General features: G+C 49.8%; 1 protein-coding gene and 1 pseudogene across 5 annotated transcripts; one reads left to right on the top strand and one right to left on the bottom strand.

Annotated features, from left to right (window-relative positions):
• Positions 1-530: 530 nt before the first annotated feature.
• Positions 531-23,383, bottom strand: GYG2 (glycogenin 2). 5 transcript variants are annotated; one of them, XM_043457662.1, is made up of 11 exons: positions 23,366-23,383; positions 22,659-22,814; positions 16,618-16,759; positions 14,897-15,071; positions 12,652-12,814; positions 12,294-12,420; positions 10,694-10,916; positions 7,724-7,894; positions 3,693-3,797; positions 2,157-2,264; positions 531-1,035 (listed from the first exon to the last, which is right to left on the bottom strand). In XM_043457662.1, exons 2-11 carry the CDS (start codon positions 22,663-22,665, stop codon positions 874-876), a joined length of 1,383 nt encoding a protein of 460 aa, XP_043313597.1. In that variant the 5' UTR covers positions 22,666-22,814; positions 23,366-23,383; the 3' UTR covers positions 531-873. The 5 variants fall into 5 exon arrangements, with proteins under 5 accessions (XP_043313597.1, XP_043313593.1, XP_043313596.1 ...); XM_043457658.1 differs by lacking the exon at positions 23,366-23,383 and adding an exon at positions 23,223-23,274; XM_043457661.1 differs by lacking the exons at positions 2,157-2,264; positions 23,366-23,383 and adding an exon at positions 23,223-23,274.
• Positions 17,110-17,577, top strand: LOC122436026 (annotated as a pseudogene).
• Positions 23,384-27,940: the final 4,557 nt, after the last annotated feature.

Genomic DNA, 27,940 nt, shown 5'->3' with positions numbered 1-27,940 from the left:
AGGAGAAAATCTGGAGCTCCTTCAAGCAAGTCCAGAGACCCAGGATTGACCAGAAGGCTATCCTCATGTTCCCTTTTGCTGTTGTTGTTCAGTCGCTCAGTCGTATCTGATTCTTTGCCACCCCATGGACTGCAGCACGCCAGGGCCCCCGTCCTTCACCATCTCCCAGAGCTTGTTCAAACTCATGCCTATTCAGTCAATGATGCCATTGAGCCATCTCATCCTCTGTCGTCCCCTTCTCCTCCCACCTTCAATCTTTCCCAGCATCAGGGTCGTTTCAAATGAGTCAGTTCTTCACATCACATGGCCAAAGTATTGGAGTTTCAGCTTCAGCATCAGTACTTCCAAAGAATATTCAGGACTGATTTCTTTTAAGATGGACTGGTTGGATCTCCTTGCAGTCCAAGGGACTCTCAAGAGTCTTCTCCAACACCACAGTTCAAAAGCATCAATTCTTCGGCACTCAGCTTTCTTTATAGTCCAACTCTCACATCCATACATGACCACTGGAAAAACCGTAGCTTTGACTTAGACGGACCTTTGTGGGCAAAGTGATGTTTCTGCTTTTTAATACGCTGTCTAGGTTGGTCATAGCTTTTCTTCCAAGGAGCAAGTGTTTTTTAATTTCATGGCAGTCACCATCTGCAGTGATTTACCAGCAAGGCATAAAGGAGACAGGACTTCCCCGGGGAAGCCCCAGAGGCATAGGGACCTGGGGTCATGCGGGGCTTCGACCTGGGTTTTGGGTGGACCATGGGGGCGGACAGAAGGCACTCAGGTGGATCGACTGTAAACAGGCACGTGGTGAAGAGCTCCTCCTCGGAAAGGGCTTTGGACGCTGATGGAGCAGGACCGCTCACCCAAACGGCGCGGTCACTGCAGGAAGCGGTCCAGCTTTTCCTGAATGCGGGCGAAGGCGTCCTTCCCCAGGTAATCCATCCGTCCCTCCTCCCACTTTCTCCGCTCCTCCTCGGGGCTCGGGACCTTGAGCTTCTCGTCGATGGAGATCTGGGAGACGGAAATGGTCAGGTCCACCTGGGGGAAAGATAAGCCCAAAGGGAGATGCTTGTGAGCCAGGAAGAGGGGGTTCTCACCAGACCCCAGACCTGCTGGTGCCTGAAACTGGGACACCCAACCTCCAGAGCTGCGAGAAGTAACATTTCATGTTATTTGGAAGCCACCCAGACTGTGGTCTTTTTTGGTTACAGCGGCCTCCACAGACCAAGGCACAATTAAAAAAACATCAATACCAACTTTATCCTCCGCCCAGCAGTCAGCTCTTGAGCTACATTTGCTCTGACTAATATCAACCCTGAATATTCACTGGAATGACTGATGCTGAAGCTGAAGCTCCAATACTCTGGCCACCTGATGCGAAGAGCCGACTCATTGGAAAAGACCCTGATGCTGGGAAAGATTGAGGGCAGGAGGAGAAGGGGAAGACAGAGGATGAGATGGCTGGATGGCATCACTGACTCAATGGACATGGGTTTGAGCAAAGTCTGGGAGACGGTGAAGGACACCCCTGCTTTTCACTATTATCACTCCAAGGAAACCCCAGGCGTGCTGCAGTCCATGGACACAACTTAGCGAGTGAACGGCAACAACGACAACAAAAAGTGTTAATACATCATAGTTAGAAACATGAGCCATCAGCTTGCTTAAATGCATCATCAAAGAGCCTGAAATTTAAGACCAGGGCATCTGTAAGAGGTAGTCTTAGCAGGAAAGCATCTTTCATGTCCTTCTGCAAGAAGAAATCAATGCATGCTGGATTAGGATCAAAACATCTCCCCGCCCGCCCCTCCAATTTCCCAGGTTTTACATCTGTGCATCACCTCCCAAGCTCAGGGTGCAGAAAACACAACCCAGCCCCTTCAGGTCAGTTAAACTCTGCAGAACAGCGTTGCAAGAGAAAACGGGCGTGATGATCAGAGCTGAGGACAGGAAAGCGGGTGGACCCACCGCCAAGGGCAAAGGCCAGAGAGAAGCCAGGTGAATCTGAGACAGCGGGAGAAGAATGAACATTCTCATCTCAACAAGCAAGGTTGAAATCGAGGTAACACCCGTGCGTGGACACAGCTGGCCGCTGCAAGAGCCCACAGCGCCCATCACGGGAGCTGGGAGAGGTGAACGGCTGGGACAGGGGACACCACCTCCAGAGCGTCCTGGGGACTGGGGTCCCTGCTGACATCCGCAGGGGGCTCCCGGCTGGGTTCCAAGGCGTCCTCGGGTGGGGCACCTCCCGCGTTCTCCGCCCGCCGCTGGAAACAGAATTGTTGCATCGTTAGTCTGCAGGGGGCTTCCCAGAACCAGAACGACAGAGAACGCTTTCTCTTTAGGATCAAACAAATGGTTCATGCAAAAAAAAAAAAAAGCCATTTAGGGAGACCCCTGCCCCCCAGTGGCCCAGTGGGTGCTATAGCAGTGGTTTAGTCGCTCAGTGGTGTCCTCCTCTCTGCAACCCCGTGGACTGTAGCCCGCCAGGCTCCTCTGTCCATGGAATTCTCCAGGCGAGAATACTGGAGTGGGTTGCCATTTCCTTCTCCAGGGGCTCTTCCCATGTCAGGGATCCAAACCAGGTCTCCTGCATTGCAGGCGGATTCTTTACCCATTGAGCCCTGGTCCACTGGTTGGAACTCCTCCATTTCACTGCCAAGGGCCCTGGCTCAATTTCTGATGGGGAAACTAAAATCTCACAAGCTGGCCAGCACAGTCAAAAGGATAAACAAACAAACAAACAAAAATTTTTTTTAAGTCATTTGGTGTGATTTACTACTCTGAACTTTCCTGTTAACTTTTTGCACAAGACGAGATGCTGACATTTGTTATGTGATGTAAGGGTTAACTTTTCAAAGGACAAGATTGGGATTGACATATATACACTATTGATGCTATATATAAACTAGATAACTAACAAGGACCTGCTGTCCAGCAAAGGGAACTCTGCTCAATACTCTGTAATAACCTGATGGTCACCAGGGGGAAGGATGGGGGAAGGGATAGTTAGGTGGTTTGGGATGGACATGGACACACGGCCGTATTTAACAAGGAGAACTAGCAAGGACCTGCTGGACAGCACAGGGAACTCTGCTCAATACTCTGTAATGACCTACCTAACCAAAGAATCTGAAAAAGAATAGATACATGTATATGTATGGGCTTCCCTGGTGGCTCAGTGGTAAAGAATCTGCCTGCCAACGCAGGAGACATAAAAGACTCGGGTTTGATCCCTGGGTTGGGAAGATCCCCTGGAGAAGGGCACGGCAAGCCACTCCAGTGTTCTTGCCTGGAGAATCCCATGGACAGAGGAGCCTGGCGGGCTACAGCCCACGGGATCGCAAAGAGTCAGGGACACGACTGAGCGTCTAACAGTTTTCTATTCCTTCCTAAAGCAAGATAGAAGGGAAACTCCGGGATTTAGGCAGGCAAAAACCCAGGTGTCTTATCCACCTGGAAAGTAAAGTGATTCATGAACAACACAAGGTGGGGAAACCATTCAGAAATGTCACGGGATAGAGGAGAAACACATGGGGCGTCTCCTTTGGTGGCCAGCCGACACAGGCGTTGTATAAGAAGTCCGCTGCTGCAGGCCATGTGGGTTCCATCCCTGCTGAGGGAACTCAGATCCCCTGTGTTCCATGGTGCAGCCATTAAAAAAAAAAAAAAAAGGAAGTAGCAGTGAGTTATACCGAATAGCTTTGGATCTCTCTGAGGTCTGCAAACTGGGGGGAAGGTGTTGACAACGGGTCACGTCGCACTTCAGCACAAGTCTCTATTTCTGGCCAACCTATCGTCTAAAAAAAAAAAAAAAGTGAAAGCAAAGTTAGGACAACGCTTCAGGCAGATAACTAAAAACGCCTCATCTGTGTTCGCCTGCCTCCACAGGTGCAAATTCAGCTGAGTGAGAAGCAGGTCAAGGAGGTTCAAACCGGTCCATCCTAAAGGAAATCACCCTTGAACATTCACTGGAAGGACTGATGCTGAAGCTGAAGCTCCAATCCTTTGGCCACCTGATGCCAAGAGCTGACTCATTAGAAAAGACCCTCATGCCAGGAAAGATTGAAGACGGGAGGAGAAGGGGATGGCAGAGGATGGGATGGGTGGATGGCATCACCGACTCAGACTGGGTGGTCAGGTGGCAGAGAGTTTTCCTCCCCCGGGGTCCCCGCAGGTCCGGTGATGGTCCCGTCCCCTGAGGACCTCTTCTGATTTCAGCTGGAATGCCACAGGAAGACAAACCCCAGAGAAAACCATGCAAGCAGCTCTTCTCGACTCTTCCCCGGATGGCACATGGTGAAGACCATCCCAGCGGGCAGGAGATAACTCAACGCGTCACGGGCGACATCAGGTGGCTTCAGCGTGGAAGCCGAAATTGTTTCTCGAGGAACCGCCTTGGAAGGGGATGGAGCAGAGGAATGGCAGGAATCCTGGGTCATTAAATGACTGCGTAGGGCAGAGCACGCCTCTCTCCCCATTTGGCTGGGCGTGACGCGGGCCAGAAGCTGACCTGTGTGTACTGGGGGCTGGGACTTTCCCGGGGGCTCAACGGTGAAGAATATGCCAGGAAATGCAGCAGTTGCACGGGACCTGATTTCCATCCCTGGGTGGGGAAGCTCCCCTGGAGGCGGGCGTGGCAACCCACTCCAGTATTCTTGCCTGGAGAATCCCACGGACAGAGGGTCCTGGTAGGCTGCAGTCCACAGGGTCGTAAAGACTCGGACACACAAAGGCCACTGTTTGAAATAAGCATCCCAGACCCGTCTCTTCCTTCTTTACAGGATTTATGAAAATAATCTCTCTCTTTTTTTTGGTGGGGGGTGGGTGAGAGGGGTGGAGGGTTGGAGGGGACTGGGTTCCCAATTCCCCAAATAAGGAACCCAGAGTGGGTCATTCACTAGATGGTCAGTAGGTGGCAGCAACGCAGAATAATTAATTGCAAAGATGTCTGCTCTGGTGTTGTTTGGTGGGTAAGTTTGTGTCAGACTCTTTGTGACCCCCATGGACTGCAGCCCGCCAGGCTCCTCTGTCCATGGGATTCTCCAGGCAAGAATACCAGACTAGGTTGCTATTGTCTTCTCCAGAAAGATGACCTTGGAGTGCAAAATAATGAAATACAGGCACAGACACTATAAAAAGGACCCCGTCCTTATAGCTCAGCTGGTAAAGAATCTGCCTGCAAAGCGGGAGACCTGGGTTAGATCCCTGAGTCGGGAAGACCCCCTGGAGAAGGAAATAGCTACCCACTCCAGTATTCTGGCCTGGAGAATTCCATGGACTGTGTAGTCTGTGGGGTCACAAAGTGTCAGACATGACTGAGCGGCTTTCACTTTCACGTCTACTTGGGACCCAAAGGTGTAGTTAGGTCTTCTGCCCACTTCCTCCCCCAAAGTTTATTTTTTAAACATTTTTATTTTATTTACTTTTGGACACGACTGAGTGCCTTTCACGTATAGAAGCGCCATGACTTTCTCAATTTTAGACACTCATACTCATCGGAAAATAGTCAATAGAGACTTTCTTTCTTGTGTTTTTTTTTTTTTCCCCCCGGCCACGCCTCACAACATGTGGGATCTCCCCAACCAGAGATTTAACCCAGGGCCCCCTGCAGTGGAAGCATGGAGTCCTAACCACTAGACCATCAGGGAAGTCCGGATAGACACGACCTTAAATGCTAATCTCTTCCAGAAACACACCCTGAAATAATGTTTCACCAGCTTCTGTGCACCCATTACTCTGCTGAACTTGACTCATAAAACTAACCATTGCAGTTGGAAAGGTTTTTTATTAGTTTTATTAATTTTAATTTTATTTATTTACATTAATATATTAATATAACATATATTCATATTAATTTACATTTATTTTAATAAAATGATTTCTATCTTATTTATTTATATTAATATACTGATGACTATATTATTAATATGTTTTATAGTTAATATATTGTTTATTACATTAATCAATTATACTATATTATTTATATAAATTGTTTGTATAGATTAATTTGTTAATCATATTAATATATTAATATAATTATGTTAAATTATAATATATATTGCTATTTATATTTATCTATATTTACATTAATTTGTATTTTATGTTATTTATAAATATAAAATTATATTTTATTTGTATTTATTTATGTTAACATATTAATATAATACATTATATGAATACATTTATACTTATTTAAATTATATGATCATTTATGTAATTATTTCCTTTTACTTATTTATTTGTTTCTGAGAGATTCCCCACAGAGTCTGACTATCAAACATTTAACGCGAATGCCGACTCTTCTCAAAAATCCGGACACAAAGGCCCTACTGTATGGCAGAGGGCATTATATTCAGTCCCTTGTAATATAACCTGTCATGGAAACCAATCTGAAAAAAAACAAATAACTGAAGCACTCTGCTGGACACGTGAGACTTAACACAATGCGGTAAGTCGAGCATAGTTCGTTTTTTTTTTTTTAATTCCCATCGCGGGTGTGGCTCCTGTTGGCAGAGCAGGGAGGTGGGTCTACAGGAACGTAAGAGCTTAATCCACAGAGTGTTCACATTCCTGCAAGGCGGATGCTTTCTGCTTAACCCACAAAGCCATTTCCTGGGGCCATAGCCAGGTGATGGGAAAGCTTCAGGGTACAGCAGAACAAATTTTTAAAAGAATTTAGGAATAAGCTCACTTCCCAACCACCTCCATGGTCCAAACGTGGGTCTTTTTTTCTTTTTTCTCAATTTGTTTGGGTGGCTATAAATTCACAACTCCAAAATTTTACTAATGCATGGAAGCTGCCTGGACATCACCGATCCCACTGCTAAAGTGTAGAAGAGAAACGTCCCATAGAAACGTTGGCTAAAGATCGAAATGTCCATTGTCTTATCACCATCAAGAAACAGCCCCGGGAAAGCTATTCGAGAGATGACGGGAAAGGACAACGTCCCTTCCCCGGGGCCCCCAAATCCCACCCCCATCAGTGAAGTCATGCTAAGTCTCGAGAGCGACAAAGGGGTTTGAAAATGCCTTTTATGTGGCAGCCCGGATGGGAGGGGAGTTTGGGGGAGAATGGATGCATGTATATGAATGGCTGAGTCCCTACCCTCTGCACTCAGCTCTACGCCAATTCAGGGCTTCACAGTTGGCTGTCGTGGTAAAGAACCCGCCTGCCCGTGCAGGAGACTTAAGAGAGGCGGGTTCGACCCCTGGGTCGGGAAGATCGCCTGGAGGAGGGCATGGCGATCCACTCCTGTCTTCATGCCTGGAGCATCCAATGGACAGAGGAGCCTGGCGGGGCTACAGTCCAGGGGGTCGCAGAGAGTCAGACTGAGCGGCTGAACAACGGCCTCCCCACCCTTAGGTGAGACAGCGGTCGTTATCATTGTCACTCATTTCTCAGATGAGCTGACAGGCGCCCCGAGAGGTTGGTAAAACTTGCCTCAGCTCACACACCACGGGCTGGAGGAGCCAGACTCTGATCTCAGGCTTTGGGCCTGAGGCCAGAGATTAATCACGACCTGCTTCCAGTACTACCTGCACAGACAAGCTAGATGCACTCCTCGGACGTGACTGGGCGGCATGCATTCACACTGACGCCAGAGCAACCTGAAGACAGGTTCCGCCCCTCCCGCCTCCCGGCGGTCCAGGGAGCATCCCCCGTCTCCATGGTAACCAGTGAGCCTGAGCCGCCATGGCCCCCGTGCAGAGCATACGTACTGACCTCTTCCGAAGGGCGTGCCGCCAGAGTAGGGATGTTTTCCTCCACCCCCACGGGCTTCTCCGAGCCGTCAGCAGAGCAAGCCTGCCTGGGCCCCTCTGCTGGATTCGCACACGACCCCTCCGCCGTGGCCGCTGCACCGGAACACTGCACCCCAGTGCCTCCGAGGCGAGCCTGCGTAAAAAACGTTCACACCTAGCAAAGCTGCCCGTGGTTGCTCAGTCTTGTCCCACTCTCTGCAGCCGCATGGACTGCAGCACGCCAGGCTTCCCTGTCCATCACCATCGCCCAGAGCTTGCTCAAACGCATGTCCATTGAGTGGGCGATGCCAGCCAATCATCTCATCCTCTGTCGTCCCCTTCATTCCTGCCCTCAATCTTTCCCAGCATCAGGGTCTTTTCCAGTGAAGTGGCTCTTTGCAACAGGTGGCCAAAGGATTGGAGTTTCGGCTTCAGCATCAGTCCTTCCAGTGAATATTCAGGACTGATTTCCTTTAGGATGGACCGGTTGGATCTCCTTGCAGTCCAACAGACTCCTGACCTCTCTACAAATCTCACTAACATCTACATTCACATTGTTGCTCCAGGTAAGAAGGACCCCAAGGCACAGGCTCCCTACATGGCCCTCAACGTTTCATTTCTTTGAACCACCTGAATCTGCTTTATCGTTCTTCATATACAACCCAGTACCTAGCAGTGGGTCAGCAGTAAAGAAACTCGCCTGCAATGCAGGAGACGTGGATTTGATCCCTGGGTTTGGAAGATCCCTTGGAGAAGGGAACGGCACCCCACTCCAGTATTCTTGCCTGGAGAATCCCATGGACAGAGGAACCTGGCGGGCTACAGTCCATGGGGTCGCAAAGAGTCTGACACAACTGAGCGACTCTATTAAAGAAAGAAAACAGCCTAAGCAGACTGCTTGGCGGAAAAGAAAAGCAACTTGCTATCAACAACAAGAATCTGAATAAACGCCTATGTGATCGTCTCCAATGGCCAGAGAAAGTTTTTTTTTTTTTTTTCTTCTCCTCAATCTTTCGGCCACAATGTACAGCATGGGGAATCTTAGTTCCCTGACCAAGGATCGAACCCTTGCCCTCTGCACTGGAAGGTGAAGTCTTAACCACTGGACCACTAGAGAAGTCGCAAGCAAGTTTTGGTTCTGATTGCAAAGTAGCAGCCAGCTTCACCAAACAAAAACCGCAGTAAAAACACTAAAAAGTGAACTCTTTTTCAAGGTCCCCATGCATGGATTTGCAGACACTGGACTCCACTGTACAAATAAACGTACCCGTTAAAAACAGACCAAGAAAGAAAATTTCCCGGGACCTTACCTTAAAAGGTCTTTTGCCTGCCTACTGAAATTCACTGCAGAAACTCCAGTATGGAAAGCATGCAGCGTTATACTTTTAAAAAAAATCAAATGGGTGCCCATCCAGAGCTTGAAAAGCCCTCTTCAGACACCGCCTTCCACGGCCTCTTCAATCAAGGACAGAAAGTGGAAAATGCCCGCACCAACGGCGTGTGTAATCAGTCATTTCCAGCCACTTAATCAATGAGTGGCTCTTTCCCTGATGAAGCCGGCTAATTTAAATTATTTCTGCGTCGGTTTGGTAAACTACAGCCGCAGTTCTGCTCATGAAACATTCACGATTTTGCACCAAAAAAAAAAAAAAATAATAAAATAAACTGCCTGGCTCTTTCAGCATCTTCCCACGTGAAATACAGGACATGCCTACAGATGAAAAGGACCACAAGACCTAAAGCTTTGGCAGCTCCTTAACTTCCAACTATGGTCTTTATTTCTTGCGGTGAAATAACGCATCTTTCCTCGTCTAATTCCTTTCTGGTGTGTGTCAACATTATTTAATATCTTCTAATTCCCTCATTTTTAAGTAAACATGTCTATATGTCCCTGGTGGTGCACTGGCTAAGACTCTGGGCTTCCCATGAGCGGGGACTTAGGTTCGATCCCTGGTCAAAGAACTAGATACCACATGCCGCAACGAAGACCTGGCGCAACCAAATAAATAAATATTTTTTAAAACTGAACTTTAAAAAATCTTATTTCTTCCATTATTGTAGTCCTTGACAGATTTTTTTTTTCCTCTTCTAAAGGGAAAGGTTTTTTATCTTCCTTTCCCCCCCACCAAACTGTCTTGAGATATAATTAACATACAATATTGTGTAAGTTTTAGGTATATAACATGTTGATTTGATACAATTATATTATGCAAAATGGTTGCCACTTGATTTGAGGAGGGGATGTAATTTACTTTATTGGAATGGAGAACTGTCAAAGAGCTAACACCCTAACTTAATGGAAAACTATTTGTGAGGTCGTAAAACTATGTTATAATTTGAAGTCCAACTTCTCAGTCCCAGAAAAAGGATCATAGTTAAAATAAGAAAATAAGTATTTGGGTATTAGAAACAAAAATGCATTTATGACTGTCAAATTTTTACCATTAAAAATGTGATCGGCACAAAAGTGGCCAATAGGTTAAAAACACAACATCTTTCAAGTACCACTTTGAAAGTGCCTTTCTTGGAAATAAAGATGTAGTTTACTATAAAAACAAAAATTTATGTAGAAAATCCGCCTCTGAAACATTGACAGATTTTTTCTTTTTTTAATGTAACTTGGTAATTGCTTATAATATCCTACATCTTGGAGAAGGAAATGGCAACCCACTGCAGTATCCTTGCCTGGAAAATGTCATGGACGGAGGAGCCTGGCGGGCTACAGTCCATGGGGTCACAAAGAGTCAGACACGACTGAGGGACTCACACACATCCTGTATCTGTCTTTAAAGAAAAAAATTAGAAATGAGAAGAGAAATGAGAAGAACATGGGGGAGTCTGCCTTTGAAGAAAACGCCCAAGTGTGGCTCATAGAGAATTGATCCCTGGTGAAAAGAAACTTTCTCTTTCTTTTTAATCCCTGGTTTCAACTCCGGGGTTTCAGGATGCTTACCGTGTGACCTGGGGACCCCTGGTGGTCCTTGTTCCGGATATTTTCACAAAGGGGCAAGATGCGACGGTGGTAAATTCCCCACCACTGGTTAAGGAAGGACGTCTGATGCTGGTCGGCCCGCCCGGAGCCCTCCTCCAAAACGGAGCCCGTCTGGGGATTGTACTTGTAGGTCCAAGGCTTCGAGGACCCCAGGAAGTGGACCACCTTTGCGCTGGAGCCAAATCTGAGGCGGAGACACACACGGAAAAAACATCTCACTATTCTCTTGCGAGCGACCACGGCCAGAAAGCCAGGGACAGAGCCCCCTGGTGGCCCAGGGGTTAAGAATCTGCCTCTCGACGCAGGGGACACGGGTTTGATCCCTGGTCCCTGAAGATGCATCCCACTGCCTTGGAGTGATGAAGGCCGTGATCACCAACTCTAGAGCCCATGCTCCGCAACAAGGGAAACCACCGCAGTGATAAGCCCGGCACCCCGACTGGAGAAAGCCCACAAGGCAGCAAGGAAGGCTGAGCACAGACAAAAATCAATAAAGCTAAAAAAAAAGAAAGCCAGTGACCACCACAGGACTCATCACAGACAGCGATGTGCAAACATGCACCTCAACGACTCAGGGGCCATCCTCTCATGACGGCCACTTAGACTTGCATTAAAAAAAAATAATAATAATTGTTTATAGTCAGTCCACATTGGCAGTCTTTCATATTCTGTAGACCAAGGAACATAACCAAAACCCACTGGGATGCTCCCCACAACAGAAAGAATAAATCAGGAGTCTTAGAAAGGTGGGCGGTTTCGTAGCCCAAATCATCTCACCCTGAAAACGATGACAGATTTTTTTTTAAAAAAATAGATTTTATAGGAGAGAACGAAAACTGCAGACCAGAAAACTGGCTTCTTGGGCAAAATGGGAAATTTTCCCCTCTCGACTTTTGTCTTTTTATTGTTATCACCACTCGCACCAACCTCACAGCTTTGAAAACGTTTTTTTCTTAATTCATTGCTTTCTTATAAAATTTTGATATTATAGTCCCCCCCAGAGATCTATGTTCTGTATGGCCCACTGTGCCCACTCTGGGACTTTCCAGGAGTTAGGATTTCGCGTTCTAATGCAGGAAGTGTGGGTTCCATCCCTCGCTGTTTACTGTCCAACTCTTTATGACCCCATGGACTGCAGCCCGCCAGGCTCCTCTGTCCATGGGATTCTCCAGGCAAGGAGACTGGAACTGGTAGCCGTTCCCTTCTCCGGGGGATCTTCCCAACCCAGGGGTCGTACCTGCATCTCCTTCATTGGCAGGCAGACACTTTATCGTGTGAGGCACCAGGGAAGCCCTCATACTCACAATTCGTGTTGAGATTTGACAGAAAACAACAAAAATCTGAAAGCAATGATCCTTCAATAAGAAAATAAACTAATAAAAAATATATATACTCTATGTAAACTACATTTTCAAAAAATGTGTAGTTATATCTATACCTTCCATATTTTCTTAGAAAGTCTAACTGCAACTATACATAAAACCCTATTATTTTGAAAATGTATGAAAAGGGACACATCTTTCATATTTTTTCACAAACCATAGCTATCTAAGAAACTCACTGTTTGAAGGCAGGACCGTAGGTGTACGTGGTGTTGCTGGTCAGGTTATAGATGAAGGGCAAGTGCTTCTGGATGTCGGCGGTGGACCAGTTACTGAAGAAACTGTTCAGCAAGCCTTGGTCTGCCCCTAGAGAGTTACAGCATAGCCAAAGAAGTTAATAACGAATGGTGTAGTTTTCACCTCCCTGCACTGGGAGCTCGGAGTCTAAGCCACCGGACTGCCAGGAAAAGTCCCTCAAACCCCATCTCTAACTTGCTATTCACAGGTTCGAGGTGGCGGGGAGGAAGTGCCGGTGGGTCAAAGGGGTGGCCACAGCCCCAGTCCGGTCCACAAACACCCAGCTGCCCCTCAACGTACCGTCAAAGCTGCCGTGGTCGGTGGCGTGCTGTAGCAAGAGGCTGTGCGTCTCCAGCGAGGGTTGGAAGACAAACACCCCGCTATTGAAGCAATCCGGCCATCCGGGATCCGGGGCCGCAGAGAACTCCCTCCTGTCGAACAGCTCATCGATGTTGGACAGCACCTGGGGAGACAGAGCGTGCGGGACCCCGGACGACGTGACGGGAGGGAACCAGTCTGACTCCAGATTGGATCTGGGTCTGTGACTTGAACTTCTATACGCGACTGCTTCTGCTACAAGTTCATCACTAAAGGGATAAAGCACACGGCTTCCCAGGTGGCTTAGGGAGGGGTAAAGAGCCGACCTGCCAATGCAGGAGACGCAAGAGGCGTGGGTTTGATCCCCTGGGCCGGGAAGATCCCCTGGAGAAGGCAACCCACTCTAGTAGTCTTGCCTGCAGAATCCCATGGACAGAGGAGCCTATGGGCTGCAGTCCATGGGGTCACAGAGTCGGACACGAGTGAGCACACATATCACTAAAGGGATGTTGCACTTGAGCTTAAATGATACACAATGGCCCATCTCTGTTTCTAGGAACCCTGCCTCCAACAGAATGAGCATTAAGCTAAAATTCCTTTGTTTAGCTCCCAGGAAACATCCTGACCAGGACAAGTTCATCACGAAAGGGAATTTGCCTGCAAGCTTGTGGTTGCTCAGTCACTAAGTTGTGTCCAACTCTTTGAGCCCCCATGGACCATAGCCCGCCAGGCTCCTCTGTCCATGGGATTCTCCAGGCAAGAATGCTGGAGTGGGTTGCATGCCCTTCTCCAGGGGATCTTCCCTACCCAGAGATCGAACCATGTCTTTTTTTACCTGAACATTCCTGATGAAAGTGTTTCAGTATTCACTTATGTAACAAATCACCATCCACAGGCATTACTCTCTGCAAAAATTCCCCGGTCAGTAGTGTGTTAACATACAAGTGAGAAATGCAACAAGAACTTCATGATGACCCAGACAATGGTCCGTGATGGGACATTTATACCCAATTTTTTCAGTGACCCTCTTCTTTGAGGCTTATGTTCCAGAGAAGAATGTGTGTATAAGATGGCTCCCTCATTTTATTTCAAGGTATTGAAGCAACACCATCTGTGAAACAAAATTATCATCGACAGGTTCTTAAGATCCTCTGTGGAACACTTGAACACTTAATTAGTTGTATTTATTCTCTTTCATCTAGCAAACGTAACCGACAAGATTGGAAATCCATGAACATAGTGGTTTGCAAGTCGATACATTGATGTGTGTTGCTCAGTCGTGCCCGACTCTTTGTGACCCCATGGACGGTAGCCCACCAGGCTCCTCTGTCCATGGGATTCTCCAGGCAAGAATACTGGAGTGGGTTGCCATTGCCTTCTCCAGGGGATCTTCCCAACCCAGGGATCGAACCTGGGTCTCCTGCACTGCACGAATATTCTTTACCGTCTGAGTCACCAGGGAAGCCCCAATATATTGATGATATGCTCTTAATTGTATTTATTTTCTTCCATCTAGCAAATGTGACCTATGAGACTGGAAATCCACAAACATGGAGGTTTGCAAGTCAATATGATATCATCCACTGCCTCTGAGAGCTTGACCACTAACAGCACTCCTTTCCAACACACCTATTGGCTTTATAAATTGTGCTCTGTTTGGGGAAAAAAAAATATTACTGTGATTGTTCCTCTGTTCTGATTTTCCTCTCCACCCCTCCATCTTCCTACACTGCTTTTGCACAACCAAGACAACCCAGAATGGATCTCCAACACTCCAACCTCATTTCACATTTCGACGTTCCAATGGTTGTTTCTGAAAGTACCTGACCTGGGCTCCTACACCAAGGGTCACTACCCCAAATGACTACAGTGGAGATGCCATAGCTTAAGAAGCCAGGTTTCCAGGTCCATGAGGACTGTATAATTCATCGTACAATCAAAGAAGAGTATTTTTCCAATATTTTATTTTGCGTAGATGACATAATGAAATAACTCGTCCTAGGGAAGGAACAGGCCTTCAAATAACCCAGTGTTCTCAGCAACACTACTGGGTGTCTTCTACCCGATGTTGACTGACTAAATGATCTTGGGTGTAGAGATGGACATTACCTGGTGGAGATCTACTAGCGGGGGCTAGCAGCCTGCTAAAGAAGGGAGGGGCCTGATCTTTGAGTGGGTGGTTCCTCATCAAGCAGAAGGTCTGGACCTCCCCCGCCTCCATACTCACCAGGGTGTCTGCATCCAGGAAGACACATTTGCTGTAATGGGTGAGCGTCCAGCAGTGAAGCTTGGTGAGGGTGATTCCAAGGTCAGGTCTCTTCAGAAAGGCCAGGTGGACGTAGTCTGCACTGTCTATCAGGTTCACCTCAATGACCTCATCAAACACCCTTGATAGGATAACCCTGGAAAAAGACAGGCCAAATTCTAGGACACCAGGAAACCCTTTAACACAAGATATTCTGTCCCTTGTGGCTCACATTTCATTTAGTTGGAGTATATGCTGAAGTGTTTTTCTCTAAAAGGTTCTGGAGGGATAAAAATCCTTTTGCAGATGCATGTGCTCAGTTGTGTCCATCTCTTTGCAACCCCATGGACTGCAGCCCACCAGGCTCCTCTGTCCATGGGTTTTTCCAAGCAAGAATACTGGAGTGGGTTGCCATTTCCTCCTCCAGGGGATCTTCCAAACTCAGGGATCAAACCTACATCTCTTCTGTCTCCTCCAATGGCAGGCAGGTTCTTTACAACTAATGCCAACCAGGAAGTTGGGGGAAAAAAACAAGAAAATTTTCTGGTTTTTTTCTGCAAGCATTTTACCTCAGAAAGACTATCTTTCTGTCAAATTTTACCTCAGAAGGTCCTTCTTCCTGCCAGATTTTATCTCAGAAACTCCTTCTGTGAGATTTTATCTCAGATCCTCCTATTGTCTGTCAGATTTTTGCCTCAGAACCGCCTAGTTTCTGTCAGATTTTACCACAGAGACCTCTAGTTTCTGTCAGATTTTACCTTATAACGTTCATCTTTCTGACAGATCTCACCCCAGAATGTTCATCTTTCTGTCAGATTTTACCCAGAACCCCCTATGTCCTGTCAGATTTTACCTCAGAACACCCTTGTTTTGTCAGATTTTATCTCAGAAACCCTTACTGTCTGTCAGATTTTACCTATGAACCTCCTTCTGTCAGATTTTACATCAGAACCCCCCAGTGTCTGTCAGAATTTGCCTCAGAACCCCCTAGTTTCCGTCAGATCTTACCACAGAGACCTCTAGTTTCTATCAGATTTTACCTTCCAATGTTCATCTTTCGGTCACATATTACCTCAGAACCACCCCCCCCCCACCTCCCACCAAGAGTCTCTGTCAGATTTTGCCTCAGTCTATCAGCCATATTTCAATAAAAATGTAAGAAAAGTACAAATGCTTTAACTTAGCTCAGGATGTGGGCTTCCCGTGTGTCTCAATGGTAAAGAACCTGCCTGCTTACGTAGAAGACACCAGTTCAATCCCGTGGCTGGGAAGATCCTCTGGAGAAGGGGAATGGCTACCCACTCCAGTATTCTTGCCTGGAGAATCCCATGGACAGAGGAGCCTGGCGGGCTGCAGTCCATGGGGTGGCAGAGATTGTAACACGACTTAAGGAGTGTGCATGCATGTGGACTAGTAGGATGGTTGCTTCTCAAAGTCCCCCACTCCCCCCAGACCCCAAAACAATGACACTGATTTCCATATCTGAGGCAAGGAACTATTCTACACACACGTGGCGTGGCGTGTAAGGATTCTGAAGTCGGCCACGCACCCGGCGGAGCCCCTTGCTCTAATAACGACCGCAAACCCCTCTGCCAAGTGTCCAAGGCCCCCGACGTGTGCGCCGGTCCAAGCTCATGGACCACGGCCGAGAAGCTCCTCCAGCTTCCACGGTCAGAAGAGCCGGGTGTGTGTGTGAGTCGTACCTGAGCGGGTTGGACACCTGAGGCGTGACCAGCACCACCAGCCTCCTGGTGGCCCTGTGCTCCCGGAGCGACTGCCCCAGCACCAAGGCCCCCTGGCAGTAGACGTCGTTGGTGGCCAGCGTCACAAATGCCTGGTCGGACACTGTGGACAAAAGCAACCGGGTTATGTTCCCGCCTGGTCTCGGGGGTCAGCGGTGGGGCTGAGCGTCACCTCTGACTCTCTCAAGCTTCGCGGCGTGGACTGAACAAGAGTTTCACAGGTGGCGCCAGTGGTAAAGAACCTGCCTGCCCATTCAGGGGACGTGAGAGACGCAGGTTCGATCCCTGGGTGGGGAAGATCCCCTTCAGGAGGGCATGGCCACCCACTCCAGTATTCTTGCCTGGAGAACCCCATGGACGGAGGAGCCTGGCGGGCTACATACGGACCATAGCGTTGTAAAGAGTCAGACACGACTGAGGTGACTTAGCACGCATGCATACATACTCTAAAATATGCTTCAGGGACATTTCACGCGCATTCTTTCATTTAAAAATTTAAAAAAAGCTAGCAGCTCGGGCGGCGGGAGGAGCGGCAGCGGTCAGGCTACTCAGCTTCGCGAAGGCTCTCGGCGCGCCGCGGCCCTCAGGCGCCCGGCTCTCGCCCGCCCCGCCGCCACGGTGCCCAAGGGGAAGGTCAGCTCCGCCGAGGGGGCGGCGAAGGCAAGGCTCCTCGGCGAGGTTGTCAGCTAAACTGGCTCCTGCAAAAGTGGAAACGAAGCCAAAAGAGGCGGCGGGAAAGGATAAATCTTCAGGCAAAAAAGTGCAAACAAAAGGGAAAACGGGAGCAAAGGGAAAACAGGCGGAAGTGGCCAACCAAGAGACTAAAGAAGACTTTCCTGCAGAAAATGGGGAGACTAAAAACGAGGAGAGCCCAGCCTCTGATGAAGCAGAAGAGAAAGAAGCCAAGTCTGATTAATAACCACACAGTCCTGTCAGTGGTCCCTGTTTCCCTTCTTGTACAATCCAGAGGAATATTTTTTATCAACTATTTTGTAAATGCAAGTTTTTTTAGTAGTTCCAGAAACATTTTTAAAAAGGAGGGAATCCCACCTCATCCCATTTTTTAAGTGTAAATGCTTTTTTTTAAGAGGTGAAATCATTTGCTGGTTGTTTATTTTTTGGTACAACCAGAAAATAGTGGGATATTGGATATGGGAGGCTTTGATTGTCTTGGGTGTCAGCTTAACATTCCATAGATGGGGGGTAGCTTTTATATCCTATAATACAAAAGCATACTAAATGGCAGTTTGGAGTCAGTTGTGCATTTAATGTCTTGAACACTTTAAATTACTTCTCTTCCCATATTGTTTTGGTAGAATTATTTCCTACAGCAAAGCACTTTTTGATCTTGGCTCTCCCGGTCAGAATTCTGTGCACTATACTATAACATCTCTGGTCATGGTAGTCCAGTTTTCCGAGTAACTTGGTTAATGTGCTGTGAACGATTGACAGTTTGGGTATGTAGTGTATATGATATTAAATTGTGGATCAGTGGGACTTATGATGTAACAACATACCAATATTTGAAGATATTGGTACTTGATATCCTGTTAAGGAAAATTTGCTCCAAATTTTAAGCTGGAAAGTCACTGGAATAACTGTTAAGAATCACAACTACATGATCTTTTAGATTTCTGGTACGTATGTGAAGAAATGTGTACAGATTGAAATGTCTGTGTAGTGATCCTCAAAACAACCAATAAAATCTCAGTTATAAAAGAATTCCTTGAAATACAAAAAAAACAATTCTTCTTAAAAAAAAAATCAAAGAAAAAAACCCCATGTGCATGCAGGAAACACTAAATATGACACAAAGTCAAGCAGAGTGTGATTAAAATTTCCTGGTGCTGGTGAACATAAGTTTATATACAGTATCTGCTTATATACACCAGGAAATTTTAATCATATACTCTGTTTATATACAAACAGACACTGTATATAAAATAAATAAACAACAAGGACCTACTGTATATCACAGGAAACTCTATATCTTGTAATAACCTATAATGGAAAAAAAAAAAAGAATACGGAGGGACTTCCCTAGTGCTCTAGAGGTTAAGACTATGTTCTTCGCTTTGCAGGGGACATGGGTTCAATCCCTGGTCTGGGAACTAAGATTTCACGTGCCATGCCCCTATCTCCAAATTAAAAAAAACCAAAACACACATATATGTAAATTAAAAAATATGAATATATACATAAAGACATACATAACTAAGTATATCTAGATATAGATTATAAACGATATATACATGAATATATGCTCAGCCATGTCTGACTCTTGTGACCCCATGGACTGTAGCCCACGAGGCTCCTCTGTCCCTGGGATTCTCCAGGCAAGAACACTGGAGTGGGTTGCCATGCCCTCCTCCAGGGGATCTTCCCCACCCAGGAATCGAACCCGGGTCTCCTGCACCGGCAGGAAGATTGTTTACCACTAGTACCACCTGGTAAGCCCAATAGGAATTTTCAGTTTTCATGCGTATTTACAACTGAATCACTTTGCTAAAAACAACACAACACTGTAAATCAAGTATCCTTCAGTTGAAAAAATAAAATTTCCTTTTGCTCCAGCACAACGCATGTGCCTAGCTCAGACCACTTATTTGATTCTGCATTCAAGTCTCAAAAACTCACCCAAAACTTTTGGGTCTCGGGTGAACACAAAGCCAAAGGTAGAAACAACGCTCCGATTGATCCGAGTTACCACGAGGATTCCCACCCAACTTGCCAAAAGAACCGGGCTTTCAAAAGGAAACAGCCAAACCTATTAATTAAATCCCACACGCCCCAGTCGTTGGCAAGACTTCAATTCAAGGGTGTATGAAGCCAAGGAGACGGGCTTCAGAAGGGAAAGGAAGACTGCTTCATTCACCAAAAATGCCCTGTTTCCCCACTGTCTCCGCAGCAGGGAAGGAAACTCCCACAGCCGATGAGACTTAGGGCAGTCCCAAGTGTGAAGAACGCGTGATGTGGACGTTCACAGGGAATTTTAAACTGCTTGATTCTGAGGTCCCCAAGAGCGAGCCGGCCGCCGGGACGAAACCAAGGAGGGATCGGGAGACCCGGGCCTTGGCTCCCAAGCTCGCGACAGAAATTAACATTCGCAGCGTCTGGTCTGGGGCTGAACACACACAGCCTAGTTCTCCACGGCCAGACAGAGCTCCCCTGTGGCCCCCGCGTCCTCCCCGCCTCCAGAGACAAGGTCACCCCGGAAAGAACAGCAGGACCCAAGCCTCCCAGGCCCGTTTTCCTGTCTTAACCTTGGCATTCTGCTGGGGTGAGTGCCCGCCTGCCCAAGGGCCTCCTGTCTACCCCTGGCTGGGGTTCTTGGGTTAAGGAGAACTTGAGGATTCCTGGCATCTCTGCTGTGAGTTATTACCGACAGGGAAAACTCAGAACTCAAGTCTGCAGCCCCAAAGATGGCTATCTACTCATCCACCTAGCTATCATCCTCTATTAACATTAATAACATAGGAAATGGCAACCCACTCCAGGATTCTTGCCTGGAAAATCCCATGGACGGAGGAGCCTGGTGGGCTACAGTCCGTGGGGTTGCATAGAGTCGGACATGACTGAGCGACTTCACTTTCTTTCCCTTTTCTTCTTTATCCACCTATTTATCTACTTACTTACCTATCTTGATATCTACATATCCTCTATGCATCTTATCTGTCACCCATCATTATCTATTAATATTGATAACATCTATCTATCCATGTATTCATCATCTATACTTATCTATCATCTATATTTATGTATCCTCTATCCATCTTACACGTCATCTATCATTATCTATTAATATTAACAATATCTATCTACCCATCTATTTATTAGGGCTTCCCAGGTGGCGCTGGTGGAAAAGAACCCGCCTGCCAATGCAGGAGACATAAGAGACGCGGGTTCGATCCCTGGGTGGGGAAGGTCCCCTGGAGGAGGGCATGGCGACCCACTCCAGGGTTCTTGCCTGGAGAATCCCATGGACAGAGGAGCCTGGAGGGCTACGGTCCCTGGTGTGGCAAAGAGTCAGACACGACTGAGCCGCTGAACACGTAGGCACCCACACTGAAAGGCCGAGCTTCCACGCAACGGGGTGTTAGGGCGGGGACGTCTGGCATGGGACACAGACAGCCCCACGTTGAAAAAGAAAAAAAAAAAAAACCCAACATTTCCCAAAGTCGACTTCACCCTGCAGGTGGCGGCAGCTGTCGGTTTTATGAGGGGTCGGGAAGAAATGTTTACTCCGATTCCTCGCCTCCTTCCCCGACCCCCCTACCTAACAACCACTCCCCCAAAATAACACCCCTGGCTTCCTCGGGGGGGGCCCCTCCGCTTTCACTCAAAGGCGCGTTTTGTTCCCTGCCGAGCGCTGAATCCCCAGTGGGGTCTCCGCAGCACGCTGCCCAGCCCGACGGCCATGTGTCCGAACGTCCCTCCTGAATGCCACCATTTATACAGACCCTCGCCGGCTTCCAGAAAATGCGTATTTTTTTTTTTTTTTTGGAGAGCTCCAAGCCACTCCCTGGAACACACATCAACAGAACCTTCTGGCGTACAGCAGGAAATCGGCCCAAACAACTTTGCCTCTCTAAGGCGCGGAGGTGGAAAACACTTGGGAAGCCGCCTGGTGACTTATTACCAAATCGCTCCTCTGAATAAAAAGCAACCTGAATTTTTTTTTTTTTTTTTAATGCTCTCATGAATGATCAGGCCTGACTTGGTGCAAGAAGAGATTGTCTTCATGATAAACAACAAAACAAAACAGGAATGGGCAGGAATTCCCCGGCAGGCACGTGGTGAGGTATGGCTTCCCAGGTGGCTCAGTGGTAAGGAATCCGCCTGCCAGTGCAGGAGACGGGGGTTCGATCCCTGGTCCAGGAAGATCCCCTGGCAACCCACTCCGGTATTCTTGCCTGGAGAATCCCCATGGACAGAGGAGCCTGGCGGGGCTACAGTCCATGGGGTCGCAGAGAGTCGGACAGGACTGAGACACTTGGCATGTACTCAGGGAAGCGGTTATGATGCCAAACTCTCCCTGCTGGGGGCCCAGATTCCACCCGTGGTTGCCAAGTCAAAATCCCACAAGCCGGGTGAGGTGGCCAAACCAGCCCTCTTCCCCACAGAAGAAAAAAAAAAAAAAAAAAAAACAACCAAAACAAAACAGACCAGGACAGACATCTTTCCCATGGGAGACGGTTACATTTTATCATCCCATTTCTAAGCCTCTGAGGTCCACTGTCCCAATAAGATGTCCCCGCCAAACCCGAGGGCAGGCAGACAGGACGCAGTGGAAGCCCTTGGGAGTCACGGCTTGCCACAGCCATCCCACCAAAGTCAGCCTGCTGCCCTGCAGCGGGGATTAACCTCGGATCTTTATACGGGAAGAAGCAGCTCTGTCTCTGGTCTGACCGTGGTGAGGACCAGAGACGCTCTGTCTTCCCAGAGTTTTAGGACCGCGAACTTCCCATGGTTCTGCATGGCGGTAAGCCGCTCACACAGTTCCGCGCCTGCCAAGAAAATGGTCCACCCAACCTCCAAGGGCTAAGCTTTCACAGAAGGAAAATTACCAAATCTCAGTGCCCCCTGACCATCTTTTTTGAGGGCAGGAGGAGAAGGGGGCAAGCCAGGACGAGCCCCTTGGATGGCAGCACCGACACAATGGACTTGAGTTTGAGCAAACTCCGGGGAGATGGTGATGGACAGGGAGGCCTGGCGCGCTGCAGTCCATGGGGCCGCCAAGACTCGGACACGACCGAGCCAGTGAACAACAGCCACAAGTGTCCCCCTCCTGCCGCTGAGACCCACTGTCGTCGCCAATCGCACCAAAGGACACCAAGCTCTCCAGCCCCCGGGGTGATCGAGGGGCTGGGCGCTGAGGAGTGTGGGGACCACTTTGTGCGGGCAAAGCAGGGAGGTGGGGGTCCCCCCCGCCCCCGGCGCATTCCATCTCACCCGGGCTAGGAGAGCGCGGAGGCTGGCCGCGAGGAGGGTTCTCCGCTTACCGGGCATGGTGTGGGCGCAGCGCGCGGTGGGCACCACGCGGCCGAGGGCGCCCGGGCGCGGCGGGCGGCCTCTCTGCTGGGCTCCAGCCGCCGAGCCGAGCCGAGCGGAGGCGTTGTCTGCGTCGCCAGGGGCCCCACCCGCTCCGAGTTCGAGGCCTGCGGAGACAGCTGGGCGTTCCGGATACCCGCGCCGCCCCACGCCCCGGCCCCTCCTGAGTCAGCTCACGTCTCCGCCGCGCGCAGGGGCAGCCGCGGGCCCTGCCGCCGCCTGGGCGCCCGCGGGTGTCCTCAGGGTCCCCCCGCCGCGCCCGGCACTGGCTCCAGGCGCCCCCCTATACACACCCCCATCCACTGCCGAGACTTCGGCGGCCTCGCTGCGCCCCCCACCCTGATCACTCCTTTCACGGCGTGTCCAGCCGTGCGCCCCGCCCCTCTCTGAGCTTCTGCGCTCCAGCAGCCCAAGTGCACCCCCAGTCCGCCCCCGGGCACCCCCACCCCGAGCGCCCAGGCTGCCACCACGCCTCCGGAAGCTTCCTCCGCCCCCCACCCCCTAGCCTTCCACACCCCAACGGCCCGCTCCTCCTTCGAGCTCCGAGGGCATTGGGTCTCCGCCGCACCCAGGCCGCCCCCACGTGGTGCGCCGGGGCAGCCCCGGCCTAGGCCTGCATTCCCCTCCCCGGCCCCAGATCACCGGCGGCGCCCCCCACCTTCTCCGCGCTCCTGCAGTTGCTGGCTCGGGGTGGCCGGGGCGGCGCGCGGCCCGGAGGTGGGCGGCTCTCGGGAAGGTCAGCTCCGCCCCCGGGCGGGGGTCCTCCGCACGGCCCGCCCCAGCCGCGCGCCCCAGGGCCCCCCGGAAGGGAGAGCCTGGAGGCGGGGGCCCAGGCCTCCGCGCCCGGATCCCTCGGCCTCCTCCCCGCAGAATCCAGGCGTCCGGGGCGTCCTGGCTCTAAAACGTCTAACCTTTAACCCGCCGCCCCCAAAGTCAATGTTTGTACTGGCCTCACGGGCCGGGCCCCAGGCCAGCGCGCGGCCCGGGGCAGAGGCCACGCTGGAAACGTGATCGTATGGAGGGAACGTGCAGTGAGCGGAGGAGGCGCGCGCGGGGCGTGGAAAGTGCGTGAGTGCGGCATGGAAGGTGCTTGGGCGCAGGAGAGAGGGATTGATCAGAGCCAGTGATGGAGAGAAGCATAACAAGGGCGGATGAACCTGATAGAGAAAGGAGAGAACACAGTTATGAGTGAATGCATACCTAAGTGAATGAATGAATGAGTTCCCGCGTGCATGCCTGAGTGAATGAATGAGTTCCTGTCTGCATGCCTGAGTGAATGAATGAGTGAGTTCCTGTTTGCATGCCGGAGTGAATGACTGAGTCCCCGTGTGCATGCCTGAGTGAATTAATGAATGAGTCCCCGTGTGCCTGCCTGAGTGAATGAATGAGTTCCCACGTGCAAGCTTGAGTGAATGAATGAATGAGTTCCTGTGTGCATGTCTGAGTGAATGAATGAATGAGTTCCTGTGTGTGTGCCTGAGTGAATGAATGAATGAGTCCCCATGTGCCTGCCTGAGTGAATGAATGACTGAGTCCCTGTGTGCATGCCTCAGTGAATTAGTGAGTTCCTATGTGCATGCCTGAGTGACTGAATGAATGAGTTCTCACGTGCATGCCTGAGTGAATGCATGAATGAGTCCCCGTGTGCCTGCCTGAGAGAATGAATGAATGAGTTCCCCTGTGCATGCCTCAGTGAATTACTGAATGAGTTCCCGTGTGCATGCCTTCCTGAATGAATGAATGAATGCCTGCAAGAAGGGGTGAGTGTGTGAATTCGTGAATGCGCGCTGGTCTGCTGGAGTGGGTGAGTGAGTGAATTAATAATTCATGGATGCCTGAGTGCATGGCCCAGAGGGAAGGAGAGGGTTAAAGAAGCCGCATTCCAGGTTGGGGAAGGGGTTGGGGGGTGGTTCCTGGCACTTTCTCCTGCCTTGGGGGAGAAAATGAGACCCTTCCAGGCCAAGTGCAAACGCAGTCCTGGAGGAGGCGGCGGTTTCCAGCTCATAAAGCATCCAAGGAATTCCACATTCTACCCAACCCTCGGGAGATCCAGGAAACACCACGAGGCGGGTTGATAGGTTTGGAGGAAGTAGAGACCACCCCCTCCCACCCACGGGAGCCGGACACCCTAACCTGCGGTTCGCTCGTCCCCCAGCTTTTGCTTCCACGGGTCACAGCATCTTCTGGGACCTTCTGACAAACACTCCCAGGTCTCATGATACCCCTAGCCTCAGCAAACTGCGTACTGGGGCCAGTACCCTATGTCAACAAGCTTCCCTCCCCCTGGTGGGTTCTGATTGCTGACTTGTGGGCTTGGGATGGCTGGAGCGCCCTGTGGCTAGGGCGCGGGGGAAGTAGGTGGGAGCCAGAGACAGCAACTCAGGGAAACTCTAGAGATGTTTGTGTCTGTTCTTTTTTCCAGTTGCCCTGTTTGTTTCATATTGCCAGCGAGTCTACTGAGCTGCTTCAGTCGTGTCTAACTCTCTGCGACCCCATGGACTGTAGCCCGCCAGGCTCCTCTGTCCATGGGACTCTCCAGGCAAGAACACTGGAGTGGGTTGCCATGCCCTCCTCCAGGGGGTCTTCCTGACCCCGGGTTCAAACCCAGGTCTCCCACGGTGCAGGCAGATTGTTTACCGTCTGAGCCCCCAGGGATGCCCAGTGTGTATGCATCAGTCTCAATTTCACACTTTATCCCACGCTCGATTTCTGCTTTGCAAATACGTTCATCTATGCCCTTTTTCTGGATTCCACATATACGCATTAGCATACGATGTTTGTCTTTCAGACTTACTTCACTCTGTATAGACAGTCTCTGGGTGCATCCACATCTCTGCAAATGGCACAATTTCATTCCTTGTTATGGCAGAGGTATGTAGTCCATCCTAGAGGAAATTAACCCTGGATAGTCATTGGAAGGACTGAGGCTGAAGCTGAAGCTCCAGAACATTGGCCCCCTGATGTGTAGAGCTGACTTCATGGAAAAGACCCCGATGCTGGGAAAGATTGAAGGCGGGAGAAGGGGACGACAGAGGATGAGGTGATTGGATGGCATCACCGACTCGATGGACATGAGTTTGGGTAAACTCTGGGAGACGGTGATGGACAGGGAGGCCTGGCGTGCTGCAGTCCACAGGGTCACAAAGAGTCAGACACGGCTGAGTGAACAGCAGCAAGCAGAGCAGAAGGCGGTCAGCCACAGGCAATCCTCCTGGATCTCCGGGCAAAAGCTAGGTCCATTTTTAAACCCCGAGCAGACATCCTGCCATGGGCGCGGCTGGGTTCCTTTGCAGGTTGGGGGCGCTATCCATGAAGCCAGGTGACCTGTGGGTGCCGTGAGCCCAAGGCGGTCTCTCCTCCCGGGTCCCTCACAAAGGATGTTTGCCGATTGCAAAACCGAGGCTGCATTCTCCCAAGACGTTGTTCGGAGAAAATGAGTCTTTGCTTGCTACATCAGATGCATTGTTGTTGGCAAGTTACAGGGCACTTTGTGAGACATAGTTCAAGCCCAGCAGCTAGAAAAATACACCAACCCGGCTGAGTTGCTTGCCGCATTTTTGTGATGAATGCCTTGTGAGTAACCTTGACAGGCAAGCAGGAGAATGAGAACAAATTCTGCAGTGTGTATATATATATGCGCTTACTTCTGTGTGTGCACCACGATTGCAATTATATATCCATATTTTAGGGCTTCCCCGGTGGCTCAGCAGTAAAGACTCTGCCTGCAATGCAGGAAACTCAGGAGACACGGGTTCGATCCCTGGGTCGGGAAGATCCGCTGGAGGACGACATGGCAACCCACTCCGGGATTCTTGCCTGGAGAATCCCACGGACAGAGGAGCCTGGCGGGGCGGGGCTACAATCCAGGGAGTCGCAGAGAGTCGGAGGCGACTGAGCGACTTTCACTTCGCTGCTGTTTGCCACTCGTGGTTCTAGGAGTTACAGACACATCCGTGCTTTTAACAAATGTATATTCTAGGCGGGGAGGTGCGGAGAAGCCAGGCAATAAACAGTTGAAAGTCATACTTTGTAAGGTGTTGGAAGTGGATACGGGAGACAGAGAGAGAGAGAACAAAAGTCTGAGCAGAGGAGGTGGGCGAGATAGTGCCCTTGGCCACAATTGCAGTGGTCTCATCTCTCTAATTAATGCCCCTTTGGTTTAGAGCCACAGGTGAAAGAGCCAGATGGTGCGCCCAGCCCTCCACTCCAGTGGCAAAATGTTCTGTTTGTCAGTCCAAGCTGTTGTTCAGTCGGTCAGTCATGTCCGACTCTGCGACCCCATGGACTGCAGCACGCCAGGCCTCCCTGTCCATCACCAACTCCCGGAGCTCGCTAAAACTCATGTCCATCAAGTTGGTGATGCCATCCAACCATCTCATCCTCTGCCGTCCCCTTCTCCTCCCGCCTTCCATCTCTCCCAGCGTCAGGGTCTTTTCCAAGGAGTCAGCTCTTCGTATCAGGTGGCCAAAATGTTGGAGTTTCATCTTCAGCATCAGCCCTTCCAATGAGTATTCAGGACTGATTTCCTTTAGGATGGACTGGTTGGATCTCCTTGCCGTCCAAGGGACTCTCAAGGGTCTTCTCCAACACCACAGTTCAAAAGCATCACATCCAAGCACTGCTTTTATTTCGAGTTGAGGGGAGTTTGGGACATCTGTCCATCCATGGGCCATTTATGGAGCCCCAGCTATTTGTGGACAGGCAGTTATCTTTGCCACACACCTGTTCTAGAAGGGGGGAGGGAGGGAGGTGGCCAGGAAAAAGGACAGACGGCTGCGAGGCGCAGCTGTGCTCACAGTTACGCTGGATTCCGGAGAACACACCGCGTTTATATTTGGAACTCTGGGGGACAAGCCTCCGTCAGGAAGACGGGACTTGGGCGGACGCCAGCCCACACCCACTGAAGCCTGTCAACACCCAGGCCCAGAATAGCGTGTGACGTGAAATCAGACAAGCTGATTCTATTATTCCCTCTAGAGTCTGACCTGCACATCAGTGCTCACGGGATGGGGCTGGCACTTGGACACCTTGATCCTGTTTTCACTTTTCGCTGCATCTTCTTTGCTAGGAAATCTCACGAGACTTTTCACCCACGAGAATGGGCTTCTTGTGGCCGAGACAGAACTTGCGTTTGAGCACATTGTGTCTCCAAGGAAAGCAAGAGGGTGGCCCCGTGGTTAGCGGTCTCTAATGGAGAGGACGCAGGTTCCATCCCTGCTCAGGGAACTAAGAT

The sequence above is a fragment of the Cervus canadensis genome, chromosome X (genome assembly GCF_019320065.1).
Source record: "Cervus canadensis isolate Bull #8, Minnesota chromosome X, ASM1932006v1, whole genome shotgun sequence".
NCBI lineage: Eukaryota > Metazoa > Chordata > Mammalia > Artiodactyla > Cervidae > Cervus > Cervus canadensis.
This window is presented reverse-complemented; position numbering and strand designations above follow the sequence as displayed.

What these genes read in the sequence shown, in the direction of transcription:
- GYG2 (XM_043457658.1), bottom strand. Translation starts at nt 23,259, where the DNA reads ATGCCCTCGGAGCTCGAAGGAGGAGCGGGCCGTTGGG. An exon ending in TCCTGGATGCAGACACCCTG is followed by an intron (nt 12,815 to 14,896) that starts GTGAGTATGGAG and finishes CTGTCTCCCCAG; the next exon opens with GTGCTGTCCAACATCGATGA. An exon ending in AGGGGTCCCCAGGTCACACG is followed by an intron (nt 7,895 to 10,693) that starts GTAAGCATCCTG and finishes TTTTTTACGCAG; the next exon opens with GCTCGCCTCGGAGGCACTGG.